This window comes from Lepidochelys kempii, chromosome 6 (genome assembly GCF_965140265.1).
Source record: "Lepidochelys kempii isolate rLepKem1 chromosome 6, rLepKem1.hap2, whole genome shotgun sequence".
In the NCBI taxonomy this organism is placed as follows: Eukaryota; Metazoa; Chordata; order Testudines; family Cheloniidae; genus Lepidochelys; species Lepidochelys kempii.
The window spans coordinates 76,247,361-76,265,092 of NC_133261.1; the positions used below are offsets into that span (position 1 = coordinate 76,247,361).

At 39.8% G+C, this 17,732-nt stretch overlaps 1 protein-coding gene across 16 annotated transcripts in view; it reads right to left on the reverse strand.

Moving 5' to 3' along the window:
* The window catches only part of RYR3 (ryanodine receptor 3), a 581,477-nt gene that overhangs the window by 328,819 nt on the left and 234,926 nt on the right, over positions 1-17,732 (reverse strand). For all 16 annotated transcript variants that reach the window (XR_012159473.1, XR_012159474.1, XM_073348839.1 and 13 more), the window contains 5 exons: positions 17,002-17,085; positions 14,230-14,389; positions 13,490-13,637; positions 7,929-8,134; positions 6,859-7,033 (listed from right to left, as the gene is read on the reverse strand). Coding sequence is in view for 14 of the 16 variants with exons in the window: in XM_073348839.1 (XP_073204940.1) it covers positions 6,859-7,033; positions 7,929-8,134; positions 13,490-13,637; positions 14,230-14,389; positions 17,002-17,085 (773 nt within the window). In the remaining 2 variants the exon portion in view is untranslated. The remainder of the gene's footprint in view (positions 1-6,858; positions 7,034-7,928; positions 8,135-13,489; positions 13,638-14,229; positions 14,390-17,001; positions 17,086-17,732) is intronic.

The following is a 17,732-nucleotide window of genomic DNA, read 5'->3' on the forward strand; positions in this document are numbered from 1 at the left end:
CCAGTGTGCCCATTGCATTAGGAAGGCCATTGGTGGATATATCCACGGTGGTCCGTAACATCGTTGGGCTGGCTGGTTATGAGGGTATTTAGGACCCATCTGGCTCCAGGTTGGTCGTCGGTCTTTCGGTGATGAGTGGTGCGGCAAGAAAGTGTGTGGTTCATCATCATCATTACAGGGTGAGTGTACCACACTGTGAGAAGTTCGGGGATCTCCTCTATAACTTACTTGACTCCATCTCCTTTACTTGGGACTTGGAGGTGCCCGGAGCATTATAGGTGCTCACCTGAGCATGTGTCAGCATCGGGGGTAGTGACCTGGCAGGAGACCATCTACTTTTCCATGGTGCTCTCTGTGGAGACATCTGCGCCCTCTTCCTTGGTCTTTTAGAGGAAGCCATGTCTTCTGTCTCTGCAGGTGGGTGCCTGGAGAGGAGGTCCATTGTTCTGGCTCTGGTTGGATTGATTTCTCCATCAGTATCATTTTCAAGCGGAGATCTCGGTCACGTCCAGCTCTCACTTTCAGATTACTGCAGTGGGTGCATTTTTGCGGGATATGCATCTCCCCACGACATCAGACACAAAAAGACTGTCTGTCTGAAACAGGCACTGCTTTGCGGCAAGAGCCGCATCGCTTAAAGGCTGGGTAGCCACGCAGCTCTGACGGTTAATGGATCCCGGTATGGGGAGGGTAAACTGGGAAAGTAAACTTTTATTTCTTAAAAACATCACGCTGACTAACACTAACTATAACTTGTAAAAAAAAAACCCTAACCACTATGTAAACTGCTATATTTTTAAAGGTTTGGTGAGAGTAATGAACACTGCCCCTGAGCTCCGTCTTCACCCAAGGAAGGTTGAGAAGGAACTGGAGGGCTCGGGTCATGCACGTGCTAGACGTGGCACCAACAGTAAGGCGAGATGCCTACTGCGCATGCATGACCTGCACAGACACTGCTACCATAAATCTCAGATTGATAGCACCAGGACACACCTGAAGTGGAACATCCACAGGGACAGCACTTAAAGAAGAAGGGATGGATTACTTGATGATTGCCTTGTTCTGTCCATTCTCTTTGAAGCATCTGGCATTAGCCACTGTTGGAAGACAGGACATTGGGCTAGATGGACCATTGATGTGACCCATTATGGCTGTTCTTATGTTTTTATGGTATCAGGAAGAAACACAGTGAGTAGCAGTGGTTGGTAATGTGAAAAAGTAGTAATGACTATTACACCGTGGCACATAAAAATGCAAAATGAAGGTGCAGGACGAAGAACTGTCTGAATTCACGTGAGACAAGTTAAGTGTTTGAGGAAATGATTTTGTGTAGAACTAAATAACCAGAGTGCCACCAGAGACTAAAAAAGTGATAAATATAAAAATTGCCAGATAATTACTAATCAGCATGAAGTTATTACCATTGCAAGGACACTACATTCTGCTTTACATTTTGGGGGAAATGGCAATAAAACCAAGAAAGAACAATTAAAAATGCCACTTGGGTCCTCTTTGACAGAACCATATAGTAAGGGTTGCTCTATAAGGTGGGGTGAGAGAGAGGAAGGAAATACTGTAGGTTTTTTTTTAATGAACCATGTAGAGGCCAGGGAAAAGAGAAGTTGAGATGAGACAGACAGAGGCTGAAAAAAATGCATAAACTGGAGCCAAGTCAATATTCATCTTGTAAAAATTGGTGTCCTACTGCTGGTGCAGAATAACGTATACCGTTAGTGAGTGAAATGATCCCAAATGTAAAAATGTTCTCTGACCACATGTGTGTAATCTGCATTGACATGAGTGATGATTGTGCGTGCTCATATGAATGCATAAAGCTAATTATATAAACAGCAAACACACTCACACTTTGAGATCCTTTTGGATGTAAGGTGTTAATAATGACTATCATAATTCATTATTGCTGTTTAAGTACACTTCTGTAGATGAGCTCACCATAGCAGTGCTTGTGGAAAACTACTCACATAATCTGCCTCTTCATGACCAATTGCCTAACTAATGTGCATTGGTGGTCCAAAGAACGAAAACAGACGTAGTCTGTACTAGTAGACAGCCATCTTACAACACGTTTTATTAGGTTGATGTGTGGCACTGCCTGAAGGCTTGCATCAGAGGCATTGGAAATTTTTAAAAGCTCTGACGAGAATATTAGACAAGAGCAGATTGGCAGCCTGGGAAACTGAGAACAAAAGGGGACCAAAACTGGTTAAGTTTGTAGCAGTTGGTGATAAAATAACAGGAAGCTAAAAAGTTCCCAAAGAGAATTCCAGCAACAGAAGAGAAAGTAAAAGAGGGTTTCCAAAGTAGGAACTTTTATATATACACACACACACACACACACACACACACACTGCAGATGTCATGACTACTCTGAGACCAGACTAGTCTGAATTTAAAAATAAATAAATGGAAGATATTAAAGTCTGTAAATGTCACAGAATTAACTGCTGTATCTTTCAGTCAGGCTGATAAGTGATAAATTTGGTAAGTAAATGCAAACATCAAGTGCACTTCATCATCCCAAAAAACTCAGGCTAACTGTACTGAATATTCCTATGTAAAGGGGCAGGAAGCCCCCAAAAGCCCAGGAAGAGGTTTACAATAATGGAGGGTGGGAGCATAGAGCTGATCAGCTCCCTTCCCCCTGCAGTTGGCCAGAGGGAGGCAAAGAGACCAAAGTCTGCATTCTGAGGCATGCACTCTGCTTCTCTCCCCCACAGTTAGTCCAATCAATATCCCCATTTGGTGAGACTGTGGGAAAAGGGGTGGGCATTTTAAGGATTTCGAAATAGTTTTCTGTGTTCTACTTATGATATCCCTTCTCAATAACCCTCTTCAGCATAAGCAGCAGGATGCTCTCTCTGATACCCCTGGCAGCTTTGTTCTCAGATGCCAGGATTGACATTTGGCTTTGGGATGTTAGGATTGGATCAGGCAGGAAACAGAGAAAGGAAACAAGTGGCTTGTGTCCAGCAGGGAGAAAGACTAAAGGTGTTGCAACACCCCTTGGTTTGGGGTCCTTCCCAAATGGGGAAGCCTGACCAACTGCCCATTCCCCCGCCCCCACCCCAGCAGCTGTGAATAGTTATATGGTGGAGTCCCTGTGACTTCGCACTGGATTCAGTGAAATGCTTTATGAGGGACAAGATGAGTGAGGTAATATCTTTTATTGCATCAACTTCTAAATAAATAAATAAGGAAGTAAATAAATACATACATACAAGATATTATCTCATACACCTTGTCTCTCTAATATCCTGGGGCCAACATAGCTACAACTACACAACACTGATTTATGAGAGAGAGCCTGTGGTTACACAGCAGGCCTCTCCAATGCTAAATTAATAAAGTTGGGGCCTGTTGCTTAAATCCATCCCTTTGTCCGTCTTCAGTCAACTGTATGTCCTGATCAATTAGTATTGACTTAATGTCTATTCAAAATCAAAGCTATTTATAGTAGTGATCACAAACTGTGCAAACCAAAGCAGGCAATTAGTTAACAGAACAATATAAAGGTATTTTTATGATAGAATACACCACAGTGTTCATACCCAACATATTATTGTACTAATCTTTGTACAAAGTATGCCTTGTGAGGTATCATTTAAAAACTCATAATTTGCTGATCAATATTATCATGGCAAAATACATGTAGCAGTGTTATATGTGACGTTATAAACATAAACTGAGATTGTGACTAAAAGTATGTTTTCCAGATAAATCTGTGGAGTGGACAAACCAGTTCCTCAGAAACAAAGAGAAGGCTGACAAGGCTGATGGACCATTACCTGCTAAGTGGCCCTTCTTGGCAGGAAACAGGGCAGGGACACAAATCTACACTTCAGCACAAAGAATAAAATAAAGAAAGAAAGAAAATAAACCCAAAAAAACCCCACAACAACAACCAGCAGGGAATATCCTTCCACATAGACTCTTGGTCTCCTGGGTCCCAGCTGGAAATGTTTGTCAAGAGGGGGACTGAAAATATAAAAAGGAGGGACAAACACCCTAAGATACCTCTCTCTTTCTCCCTGCCCATCACATTCTCTGCACCTGAAAAGACAAAGGACGCAGCCGTTGGACTCTTGAGGAGGAGTCCTGACCTGAGAGTTTGGTCAGAAATCTACTGAAGCATGTGGTGAGAAAACTTTGCTTTGAATCTAATATAGTTTGTTAAGTTAGGCACTGGTAAGTGGTTTTTCTTTATTTTTCTTGTAACCATTTCTGACTTTTATGCCTCATTACTTGTATTCACTTAAAATCTCTCTCTTTGTAGTTAATAAACTTGTTTTATTGTTTTATTTAATCCAATGTGTTAAAGTTGAAGTGTCTGGGTAACTCCATTTGGGGTAACAAGTTATGTGCATATTATTCCCTGAAAGGGATAACAGATTCAGTATATTTGTACTGACATTTGCAGATGACACTAAACTGGGAGGAGAGGTAGATACGCTGGAGGGTAGGGATAGGATACAAATTGGAGGATTGGGCCAAAAGAAATCTGATGAGGTTCAATAAGGACAAGTGCAGACTCCTGCACTTAGGACGGAAGAATCCAATGCACCGCTACAGACCAGGGACCGAATGGCTTGGCAGCAGTTCTGCAGAAAAGGACCTAGGAGTTACAGTGGATGAGAAGCTGGATATGAGTCAACAGTGTGCCCATGTTGCCAAGAAGGCCACTGGCATTTTGGGATGTATAAGTAGGGGCATTTCCAGCAGATCGAGGGACGTGATCATTCCCCTCTATTCGACATTGGTGAGGCCTCATCTGGAGTACTGTGTCCAGTTTGGGGTCCCACACTACAAGAAGGATGTGGAAAAATTGGAAAGAGTCCAGCGGAGGGCAACAAAAATGATTAGGGGACTGGAACACATGAGTTATGAGGAAAGGATGAGGGAACTGGGGATGTTTAGTCTACGGAAGAGAAGAATGAGGGGGGATTTGATAGCTGCTTTCAACTACCTGAAAGGGGGTTCCAAAGAGGATGGCTCTAGACTGTTCTCAGTGGTACCAGATGACAGAACAAGGAGTAATGGTCTCAAGTTGCAGTGGGGGAGATTTAGGTTGGATATTAGGAAAAACTTTTTCACTAGGAGGGTGGTGAAACACTGGAATGCCTTACCTGGGGAGGTGGTGGAATCTCCTTCCTTAGAAGTTTTTAAGGTCAGGCTTGACAAAGCCCTGGCTGGGATGATTTAATTGGGGATCAGTCCTGCTTTGAGCAGGGGGTTGGACTAGATGACCTCCTGAGGTCCCTTCCAACCCTGATATTCTATGATTCTATGACTGTCTAGGAGAAGGCTGGACAGTACAGGACATACATTTCTGGGGGAAAAACTGGGGCTGGGATTGTGTTGGAGGCACCCTGCAGTAATCTTTAAGGCTGGTAAGATCCCAGGTGTGGCTGGCTGGCTGCACCACACACAGATGTAGCTGGGAGTGACTTGCATGCTGGAGGCTGTTTGTGAGCAGTCCAGGTTGGAGGCTACACCAGCAAGGCATTGTAAAATGCACTCCAGGTCACAGGGCAGGGGTGACACAGCTACTCATTGGTATGGATTGTACCTTGGTATGACACAATTTTAGCTTAATATTATCTTTATTAACTCTCAGAAGCATGAAACTAAAATCTGTTTCCTTACTGATGTTTTACTTTCCTACTTCATGCACATGTGATTTGATCAATATGCACAGACCTTCAGTAATGCATTTCTTTAGACCTCCCCCTGCCATACATACATACATGGAAGCTGATCCTGAAAATCCTTACTACTATGGGTAGTCCTTATTCATGAATAATGGACCTAAGAACCACCACATTATAAGGACTTTACAGATATTTTTTAAGTGCTGAAGGTCCATTGAGAGTCTAGCAAGCTGGAGAGTATCCCTCTTAACTATACATTGATCAAACTTATTTCACCTTTCAGTAAAAAACTAGAATGAAAACATTAACATTAATAATGTAATTTGATTGGCAATAATCTTCATTGCTTAACATGAAAGTCATAGAGCCATTTTGGAAAATGTGTATCGAAAATAAATCTTTGTAAAGAATTTAAAAGAACAAATTGAACATATGGTTGTCCCCAAAATTGCTTTCATTGTGCAAGCCCTCACTTTCTACTAAAATTTATAAGTCTAGTTCTCACTGTCATACAATAAAATATCAAAGTGGTTCAAGTTCATTTTTTTCATGTGATATGCCCACTAACCCCTGATCTGGGAGTACATTGTTTTCTTTAACATTTTATCTAATTAAGTTTAGTTATTTATCATTGCTGATTTGTGGTTGTTTGTTCTTACCATTATTCCTGGTGAAAGGGATGATTCCGTACTGCAAGTTGTTTGAAACCCATTTTTCTATTTCCAGATCAGGGCTTGCAGAACCCCTTCACCACAGTGCCCTCTAAAGAATTAATTATCTTTTCATTAAATTTCAGGCTTTACATTGCAACATAACAAGACAAGTAGCTGATAACTGCCCTTGATCCTCAGGAAACACCAAAAGGACTAGGCTTGGGCCATTCAAGCACAAGGAATCAGCACAATCATTTGGCAAACAAAAGACTAGATGGGCAACAGCACTGGATTCAACAGCAAGTAAGTTTCCTCATTGCCTCTCACTCAGGTGAAGGCTCTGAGATGCTCTGTCAGAGCTGGGGGCCAAGTATAGGAGGAATCCCCAGCCATGAAATGGGAAGAGGCAGATTCATCTGCAACAATATAATTTCAGACTTCTCAATTCATTTTAAATCTGTAGTACAACATAATTTTCTCCTAATTTTTCTTATATGCTTGCAGTGTAACTTTAAAAACAATAGGATTCAACTTACCCTTTTCTATTTCAAAGTCTGCAAAGGCAAGTTCTGAACCTTTATTGGTTATAAGCAACTCCCCATTCAGAGTAAAGATCATGGACTTGTCATCTAAGTTTATCATACAACCAACGACATCTCCCGGTTGCCAGTTTCGTCCAAAGAATCCACTGCCTAGATGCCAACGCTGGCCCTAAAAAAGAACAGAAGCTCAGAATTAAAAGTACAACACACCCGATTTGCTGCAAGAGAGATCCAAAGCAAAGGGGAAAAAAGGGAAGCCAAGACCCATTGCCAATCAGTGGGTCTATATTGCATATGATAATAGGTTCATAAAATTCTAAATAAGAAAATATATCTTAATACTGTATATATGAATAATTTGTAAATCTAAGATATAGTTTTAATGAAATAATTTCATCAGTGGTGGGACTGTACTCTTATTTCTTTGTTTTTATCTACTGCTTTTCATACAGAGATCTCAAAGAGATTCATGAACATGAAAGAATTAAGACCCAGAACACTCCTTTGAGGTACTATAGGCTAGTATCTTCCCTATTTTTATATGGGGACACTGAGGAACAAAGACATTAAATAATTTTCATATAGTGACACAGCAGATCAGAAATTGGATGAAAGCCCATTTCAAAGGACTCTAAGCCCTATCTACAATATCATTGTTATCCACCTTCTTGAAGGAGTCAAGATTAAGAAAAAGGGAAAGGGGGGAAGAGAGGAGAGACAGAGCTCCTGCGAATATTAATGTGCTAAGCATCCTTTATGTTTGTTGTGAAGTGACATTTGCCTGAAAAGAACTGCCTTATCAGACTAAACTGCATTTTGTTAATTTTGACTTGAAACAGAGTCCTTTCCATGAATTACATGGAATTCAAGAAGATAAACATAACAGTAATCTGTCTCTGTAGAATTAGTCACAGTGTGTAGAATTAGAACATATGGAATAGGCTACACAGTAACATTGTAATGTAGCTCAGAGAGTAAAAACATTTACAATGTCACTGTGTAGCCTATTCACAACTACAAACTTAAACTCATTTAAATTAAATTTTGTAAATAAATTTACTAACTCTGCTGCCTTCAAACACAAATGCTTGGTCATCAGCTCCCAATTCTATGTCCGGCCGGCAGCCTGGCCTTGCCCAGCCAACACGCATATCTCCACCCGTCACAGCTTCAAACTCAAAGTACCACTTTCCAGATGTCACTGCATAAGACTGTTCTACCCTGAAGAAACGTATCTTATCAATGCTGACTTTTGCCACAGTTTGGTCAGCTGTGAAAGAGAGAACAAAAAAAATTAGAATGAAATATTAGAGCTGAAAATGCCAATGTTTAACTTTTCATCTGTCTCAGTTCTGAAAGAAATAACTATTTATTATGGACATGGCTGAGAATGATACTACATTTCTTCTTCATATTTATAATATGGATCTGGAGCAGTCTTTTGCTTTGTTCTTTCTCAAATGACATGAAGTTTGTGTTTGCACTATTGTTGTAGCTGTGTTGGTCCCAGGATATTAGAGAGACATAGTGGGTAAGGTAATATATTTTATTGGACCAACTTCTGTTGGTGAAAGATACCAGCTTTCACAGTTACACAGAGCTCTTCTTCAGGTCTGGGTGTTTGTATTTTATGTTAAAAATTATTCCTATAGATTTATTTACAAATATGTTTTTAAAACACAAAAAAGCATACACACAAGCTTTATAAATTCTTCCTGTAAATATTAACAACAGAGAGACATCGAGCCATGATAAAGCTAAATGATCCACAATTTAGTACAGTATAAAAGCTACACAGGATTACAAATTCTAGTTCTACAACTGAATGATTGTGTAAGAAACTTTGGGGAGTAACAAAAGTCTGTTTCCCAAGGAACAGCCCCAAGCACAAAGTTGCATGGGAGTAGAGACTTCCTACATTTGAGCAAGACTGCTGCTGTAAACTGCTCATAATTCTGTGGAGCACATTACTAAACATTAGCTGATAGCTCCAGCTATAGGAATAATAGGTCTGCTCCTTCTTGCCCTGAATCAATAGAGTTTTTGCAAAGTTCCATTGACTTCAATGGGAGCAGTATCAGGCCCAGTGATATACCTAGGAAACATAAAACTGATCATGCAACCCTCATGAGTACAAATTTAGTGTATTTAAAGGGTTTTTTTTTTGGTAAATAAAAATATTTTAGATCAAGAAATAATAATATGATTAGTAAATGTAGATTAAAATTAATTAATCCATTCCACAATTTAAGGTAAAATCCTGCTTCCATTGAAGTGAAGTGGATGGCAAAACTCCCACTGGACTTTCATGGATGCAGGATTGAGCCTTTAAAAAGCAGTCAGAGATGACTTTGAAAGGAAATAAAAATTGGGCTTGTTTATTTAGTATAAAGTGAATCTGAGAGATTTTGATTTTTTGTAAGTATGTTTTTTCCTGCTTGTGTTTTTAACCCCCTCCCCGCCCCCCACGTTAAACACATTGTGGTTTTACCCCCACCCACATTAAAATTCAAGCCCGGTCTAGGCTGGAAGACTCACTGATTACTGCCAAGCCAGGAAATGGTGGTATCACCAGAGCAAAGAGTGAAAGCTGAACATTTGAGTGAGTAAGGGTGTTGTAGCCAGAATGTTTAACATTCTGGTTTTTGTTTGTTGATGTTAATATCTATTTAGCTTATGTAACTAACATTTTGGCTAAAGGAAGCCTTTAAGATTCAACATCCTTTCCCTTCAATTAAAGTTTTATGGCTTGCAATAAGTATCCTTTAGACCTCCTAGTTATCCTCTAGAGAAAATAGAGCCCAAATGTGACATTCCTTATACGTTTGAAGTAAAAAATAAAAAAAAAAGGGGGGGGGGGAGAAAAAGTCCTTAAAAGAGAAATATACACATATATTTCCTTCTACATTACAAAGAAGCAAAAGAGCACACTTCCAGTGTTTTTGACTGCCTTAGAATATCATGGAAGAATTTAATTTTAAAACAATGACTGCTAATCTGCAGCAAGATTCATCAACCCCTAGATGATGAATCTTGCCCTCATGGGGTAGGCAAACACTGAGAATCCTTCTAGAGGAGACTGAAAGGCTCTGGCAGCCACAAGTGAACCTCAACAGAACTCATGGAAAGACCGGACTGTTTTTTAATTCTAACGGGTAATCAAGAACCACAGAGAGGGAAAAGGGAACAGGTGAAACCTGTGGCTGGACACACTGGTGATGAAATCTCTCTCTGTTTTTTAGGTAATTGTTTTGCACAGATGCCATCTTGCTGTTTAATAATAGCTGTTGTTCTTCTAATGTGCAGGAAGTCTCTATCCCTGAGAACCACAAGGAGCCAGGCCCTGTGTCAAACAATGTTCAGGTGGAGATGAAGAGTCCAACCAGAATTCTGGGGTAGCAGATGAGGAATGGTCTGGATGTGTAATACTGCGGAGGAAGCCTTACAAATCAGGAAAGGGCATCATATTTCTCATCCAATTTGGTGAAATTAGAATCAGTCTGGCTCTGTTCAGATGCTTCAAGAGGAGAGGTGTGGGTAGATATGCATAGAGAAGGCTGTGTCTCCAAAGAGTAAGAAATGCATAGAGAAGGCTGTGTCCCCAAAGAGTAGTCATCCTCTAGAGACTGATGATCCTGTCCTCCCCTCAAACAGAATTTCTTGCATTTTTTTGTTAGCAGCAGTTGCAGAGAGGTCCACCTCTGGGAATTTTCAAGTTAAAAATATGCGTCTAAGAGTGCAATTCATTCCCATTCATGATCTTGTGAGAAGTGCCTGTACAAATTGTCAGTCATGGTGTTCTGAATGCCTGGAAGGTTAAGACTGAGATGAGGATGTGATTGGCTGTACTCTAGTTCCATATGTTGCTTTGACACAAAATGAGGGGGGATCTTGCCCTCCCTAGAGATTTATGTAAAACATGCAGGCTATGTTGTCCACCAAGGTTTTTATGGATTGGCCCCTGACGAATAGAAGAAAGTGTAGATAGGCATTCCTGACTGCTCTTAATTCCAAGAGGATGATGCAGAGATAAGCCTCTTGGGCAAATCATTTGACCTTGATGCTGTGTGTGTCTAGGTGCACTCCCCACCCCACAAGAGATGCATCCAAAGTTATGGTTATCCACTTGCCTGTGGATTCAGAAAAGAATTTAAGTCCATCAAAAGGGAGGTCTTACATGGTATTTTGGATCTTCATATAAGATCAGGCAGCTGAGATGCTTGATGTATGATGACCGTGATGATTAACTGAACCACAGGTTTGGGTACCCCTATGGAGGCTTTCAGTGAGGTCCTCGCTAAGAGGTGATCTTCGTCTATGATGGCCTTGAACTGTTCTTGATGTTTGTCAGGAAGGTGTTCAATAAAGGGGTTGAATTTACCATAATTTGTGTGGTTGTACTTTGCCACCAGAGCCTGGTAATCTGTGATCCTGAATTGCAGGGCTGCAGAAGAGTAGCTCTTATGCAATCAAGTCACTTTTGTCCTGACCATATGGTGTAGACTTTGCATGGTGCTCTCTACCACACTCTTTGACCACTTTCACAACTAAAGAATTTGGTTGTGGGTAGGAGAACAAAAACTCTGAATTCTTACATAGAACATGGTACTTTTTGTCTGCCCATTTACACGTATGGGATACCATGGCAGGAATCTGCCAGACTGTCTTGGGAGGTTCCAGTACAGCCTCATTCACTGGTAACACTACTTCTGCGGAAGCTGTCAAATGTAAGATGTCCAGAAGTTTATGCTGCGACTCTTAGACCTCCTTTAAAGGAATTTTGAGTGAATCAGTGATAAGCTTATTCTGTTCCTGAAAGTGCTTGAAGTTGTTTGCCAAAATAGGTGCTGAAAGCATTACAGCCTCATCTCGCCATGATGATGAGATATTTGTTTGATGTGTCACCTCCTTGTCCACTCTGGCCTCTTGCTCCTCAAAATTTCCTCCTGATGCTCAGGCTACTGAGAAGTAAGGGATAGAACAGGTCATTATCTTTTTTTATGCTCCCCATGGGAATATCTCAGAGATCTCAAGAATTATTGGTGATAAACAGCCCATAGGTCCCAATATGCCCACCGAGGGGGACCATAGGGTGGAAGAGGGGGCAGCCACTGCTGATCAAACCAGTGAGATGTGGCACAAGATTGTTTCTTCCTTGGAAATTTCCTTTCTGGGTAGGTGACAGGGGAGATGTCATTTCTGTGGTAGATAAGCGACCCCTGGACAGAGCTCTGAGAATCAGAGGAATCATCTTTAGCACTGTCCAGAGATGGGTGGACAACAAAAGTGAAGATAGTTGCCTGCCTGACATGGTTTGGATCTCCCTGGTACTTGATAAAGATGAGGCCTCAGTGTCCCAGCAGATCTGGGCACCACTAAACATTCAGTACCCATTAACAATGGAGACTCCAGCTCATCTGAAACAAGCAGATCTTCTGAGTATCTGATCTCCAGCAGTACTGAGTAAACCTGAGCTGAGGTTAAAGACTGCAATCAACAGGGGTACTGAGGGTGCTGACCGTTTCAGTAGAGCCTGCCTGGAAGATGCCATCGGTACCACAGACACTGATTGCTTCAGTGGAACATGTCTGGTGTCTGATGTCAGTCCAAAAATGTTAATGGCTTATAGTGCTTAGCAGTATGGGATACCAGTTTAGATACCAACGGTAGCACAAAGGAATCCATATATGATACTGGTTTCTTTACTGCAGAGCACTTAGAATCTGTGCTGGAGAGACCATGTTGGTCAGCACCAAGGACACTTTTGGATGCTTGGTTCCATTACTCCTGGAGGAACTGGAAATCTTTGATGAGCTCCCAGTACCAGAAATCTTGGAGCCTCAATGGTATTTGCTCTGCGACCTGACATCTTCAGAATTGTCATTCTCTGAAGTGACTTAGATTTCTTTGAAGAAGGCTCTCTGGTGGGAGAGTTGGAACTCTTCCTCAGAGCCTTTTTTGGTGCCCTTCTCTTGTGAGCTGGATACAGAGATGGATGGGGCACTAAGTGCACGCAAAGGCTGTGGTATGGAAAGGGTCCTTTGAGTCCGGATCTAGGCTGGTCTGAGGGCTTGCGCATCATCAGGAGTCTAAATTTGATTTCTCCATTTTTTTTCTAGATCTGCTTTTAAAAGATGTGGAAATCTTATAGTTATTAGGTACATGGGTGTCTCCCAAACAGCGGAGGCACTGAGAATGTCCATTGCTAACTGGGATGGACTCCGAGCATGAGAGGCAGTTCTTGAAGCCTGGGTGTCCTGGTATACCACAGCAATGACAACCCCCAAGGGAAGTCCCTCTGGCATAAGCAAGGAAAGTAGGGAGGGGAGCAAAAATACCTCTTAGTCAAATAAAAAAAATTATCAAAATCATAAAATTAACTAAATTAACTACACTAACATTAAGGCTAAATTATAATCTGAAAGCAAGCATGCTGGATGCTCAGTCCCTGGCCATAAAACAGTTCTATATATTCTCAGTGTGGAGCACAAAGATCTCATGAGAGTGTGCACAAGCTGAACAACCACTGCTACTGAAAATCTCCAATCAAAAGTGCATGCAACACCTGAAGTGGAGCACACATAGGGACACTACATGAAGAAGAATTAGCATTTACTAGACATACCTAGTTCTTGGTCTGGTGGCTCAATATTATATCCATAACCAGCAAAAGTCCGAACAGCTTCACGAAGACTGTCTCTATTTGATTTCTTAGTACGCTCATCTAATAATGCATATGGCACCAGTCGAGGATTTCGTTTGTTCTTAAGGTCCTAAAGAGAAGTCACAAGAAAGTATTTCAAGGAAATTGTGTTTTAAACTTTACACAATATGTATGTAATAAGAGACAGTTAATATTAACTTACGCTCTTTCTTTTCTGCAAAAAATATAGGCTTGGGGTCTTCCTCCCCCTCTATATAAAAGTCATACTTACATCATAAATAAAAGGCATTTTTATAAATATAAAAGCTAGTAAATGCAATACTTAAACACAGAAGTCAGTAACTGTTACTACACACAAAACGAGAATGAGGGAAATTAAGGAAATATGTCCCTGAGAAATTTTATAATTAACTGAGTGAGACACTACTTCTATAGTGTTATAGTTTAAAAGAAAAACTTAACTTCCTCAAGCCCTGATCCTACAATCAGATCCAAGCAGGTGATCCATGCAATCCATGGACCAACTGCATGATCAAAGCCTATTAAAATTTATCATATATTAGATACAGTACCTGGTACAATCTATGTTTATATTTTTCTCATATCTAACATCCAAAAATGATTCATAAAAACGTACTTTAACTATGCTCAAACTCACCAGTTCTACAGCTTTCAAATGTCTCTGACAAAGTGGTTCTTACCTGTTGAATGCCATAGGTCCATCCTTGTTTTATTCTGTCTTTTGCCCAGACATTATGTGCGTTCTCTGCAAGTTTATCAACTAAAACTTCTTGAGAAGGTAACAATTTCACTTCAGAAAGATCTAGAGGGGCAGGTTTATACCCATTTGACATCATGTAACTATAACCCAATAAAAACAATAGTAATAGTGAAAATTATTTTGGCAAACTTAAAAACAAACTTTAAAAAATACTTTTTTCCCCCACAAGGATGGAATTCTTAAATTTTCCATATGGCATTTAGTGTGATTTTCTCCTCTGTCTCCATCCCTCACTCCCCATTTACTTGAGGAATCCATTCTAAGTTATGACAAGACCCATGACATGGAAGTTCTGTGAGGCAGACACTCTAATTTACCACCAATTTGTACAGCACCTAGTTCAATGAGACCCAAATGCTTTCCTGGGTCCTTAAATAGCTGCTGTAAAACAAATAACAAAATGTTATAAACTGTGCTTTTTAGCACAAATTTAGATTTATATGTTTATATTTTAAATATTAGAAGATATATTTATATTTTGAACATTTCTATAATGTTTGACATGGAGATTAATGTTTTTTTAAAAAAGATGTAAATTGTAGAATATAGATTGTATTTCAATTAATATGCTTTCTATTCAAATACACCAGCATCTAATGATTATATACTTTAACGTCTTCATATATAAAACTGAATAAAATAAATAAAACCAAATATTTTAAGACACCTGAGTTTTCTGTAGAGTATTATGTTTAAAATGTAGTTTAAATATATCAAAGGTTTTGAAGACCTTATGTAACGCCGACAGACCCCAGTCCTCAGCGGACACGATCAAACCAGGGACCTCTGTAGCTTAGTACATGAACCTCTACAGCATGAGCTAAAAGCCAACTGGCTGTTAGCTAAGGCTGTAGAGCAAATTCATTTTATCTCTCTCTCTCTAAGTGGTCTCAGTGCCATTAGATGGGACGAACACCAAACCCAGAAGATGTGTAGGTTACACTTACACAACAAAACAGTCACTGAATAGCATGGATATTATGTCATTTCAGGACTCGGCCATTAATATACAAGCAGTTACTCAAAAAACCTACAATAAGGAACTTCCATTGACCTCAGTGAAGCCTCATATTCTAGCAAGCCGTTTAGAAAAAGATTAAAGCCTTTTGTGCTATGAATTAAACTGTAGCTGTCCTAGAGATACAGTATACTGTGACGGTACCTTACCTTGCAGAATCCACCAAAGCAACAATCTACTAAAGTGTTTCTCATATGAATCATATATATGACTAACACAGACAGAAACTGGCTTTTACTTTGTTTATTGTAGAAAGGAATAACATCAAAAGAGTTTTACCATGGCTGAAAAATGTTTTTGGCAATTAAAACCTTGGAAAAGGTTTCCTTCACCAATATCATCAAATGGTTCAACGTCATCTCCCACAACATAGAATTACTGAATGTATTGCTCTCTTCAGAATCATAAACTTATTCTTCCTATGTAGAGCTGAATTCATTCCTTTTGCTTACTGCACATGTCACTTTCCTATGCCAGAAAGACTGACCAGTTTGTCTTCAGGATTTTGCAAAAGGATGGGAACTTTAAATTGTGTCAGTACTATGATATTCCCATCAGCAGAGGCCGCCACAGAGATGTGCTGAAGTAGCATGTTTGCTGCACCATGTTTGCCACTTTTTGGGCTGTGCAGGTTGCTTGAAGGCCCTTGAGTGGAAGAGACACTGTGGCAGCCTTGCACTAATTCAGCTTCTCCATTCTCAGACTTTCAACCACCAGTGGCCCTATCCTCAAATCAGTAGTGAATTCAGCTCATTGAAGGTTTAGAGCAAGAAGGAAATAAAAATAAAACTACTCCATTAAAGTTCAGACACAGCCTCCAGCAATGAACTGTACTCTCCCATACAATCATTTGGAAAAGACCTTTTCAAAGGCAAATGCCTTAAAGGAAACTTTTCTTTGCCTAAAGCACTAAAGGCCTGATCGTGAACATATTTATCCCCATGAGTAACCCATATGTATACATGTTTGCAGGATTGGGTTCCAACTTCCTAAAAGTTATCTTCAACTCTTTTTAATACTGAAGAAGTGTTTATTACTATTGTTGATACAAAGTACCATACAAAAGGTAAGTATGCTGAGAATACCTAATTAATGCATAATGTTGAATTGTGTTTTCCCAGTGTTTTCCTCTAAATATCAATAGAGGTAGATTAATCTTGTCTTTGTACATTTTTGTATGTAGTACAATACTTTTACCCAAAATGAAAAAGTAAATGGAAAATGGAGACAGTTATATGGAAGAGGAATATACCCTTTTAAGTACCATCTACTATATTTTGCTACACGATAAAATAAACTTTCTATTCTGGGGTTACACAAGGCTAACATCACAAGATAAAAAGAGCATGCTAGTTCAATACAGCCACCAGTGCATGGCTATTTTTCTCACAGCCACTCCACCGGGTGACATAATACAGCAAGACTGGCAGTCAGCAATCATCAGAGGCCAGGTGTTGGAACAAAAATTTGCTGTTGCAAGTCAGTATTCATGTGCCCAGGCAGTCTGTATATGTGAAACTTTCATAGCCCGTATAGTTAGCATTATCAGCGAAAAATAATTTTTTTAAAAATAATGTTTACCAAAACAATTGCAATGAGTATTTTCTGTTTAAGTAACACACACATAATTAAGAATTATAATAAATGCATGATAATTATTGTTAAGATACATACTTTTTAGGAAGTTTTACTTTCTTAAGATCTTCCTCAGCTGCCAGATTAGCATGCACAATATGACATCCAAGGGCCAAAAGAGTTCTATAAAGACAAAAAGTTCGTTGTTGTAAAATAGAATGAAGTTACAGCTCCTATCAGGCATTAAGGGAAAATAGCGCCTTCTCATGCACTGTTTTGTGTTATTCGTAATTCTTCATACTTGAAATACTTCAGATGTACCTCTCATTTAATTCCAGATTTATAGGCTTTGGAAAAATAAAGACTTTGATTTAGCAAAAGTCAGCAGAAATAGGATTACAAGATGAAATGAACAGTAGCATCAAAGTAAAAAAAAAGTACAAACTAATGTTTTAAAAAACATGGGCCAAATCTCGCTTGTCCTTCTGCAACGAGTAGTCCACTGCAAGTTAGACTCACCAGGGACTTTTATCATGAGTAACGTCAACAGAATTTCTCTCTGTTTTCTCCTCTATAGCTCTGCAAATAAATGACCAAATTCTGCCCTTTAAATATACACACAGAACTCCCAATGAAGTCAGCAGAAATTGTATAAATTATTTTGAACGGAATTTGGACGCGATTGTCCATCTGACTTGCACATTTTGGAACCATACAACACACTTAGACAAACACCAGTAAGGGATGGTCTAAACAGTACTTAATCCCGCCCTGAGTGCAGGTCCCCTCTGGTCCTACGATTCTATGATTTTAAAATGGCAGAATCAACC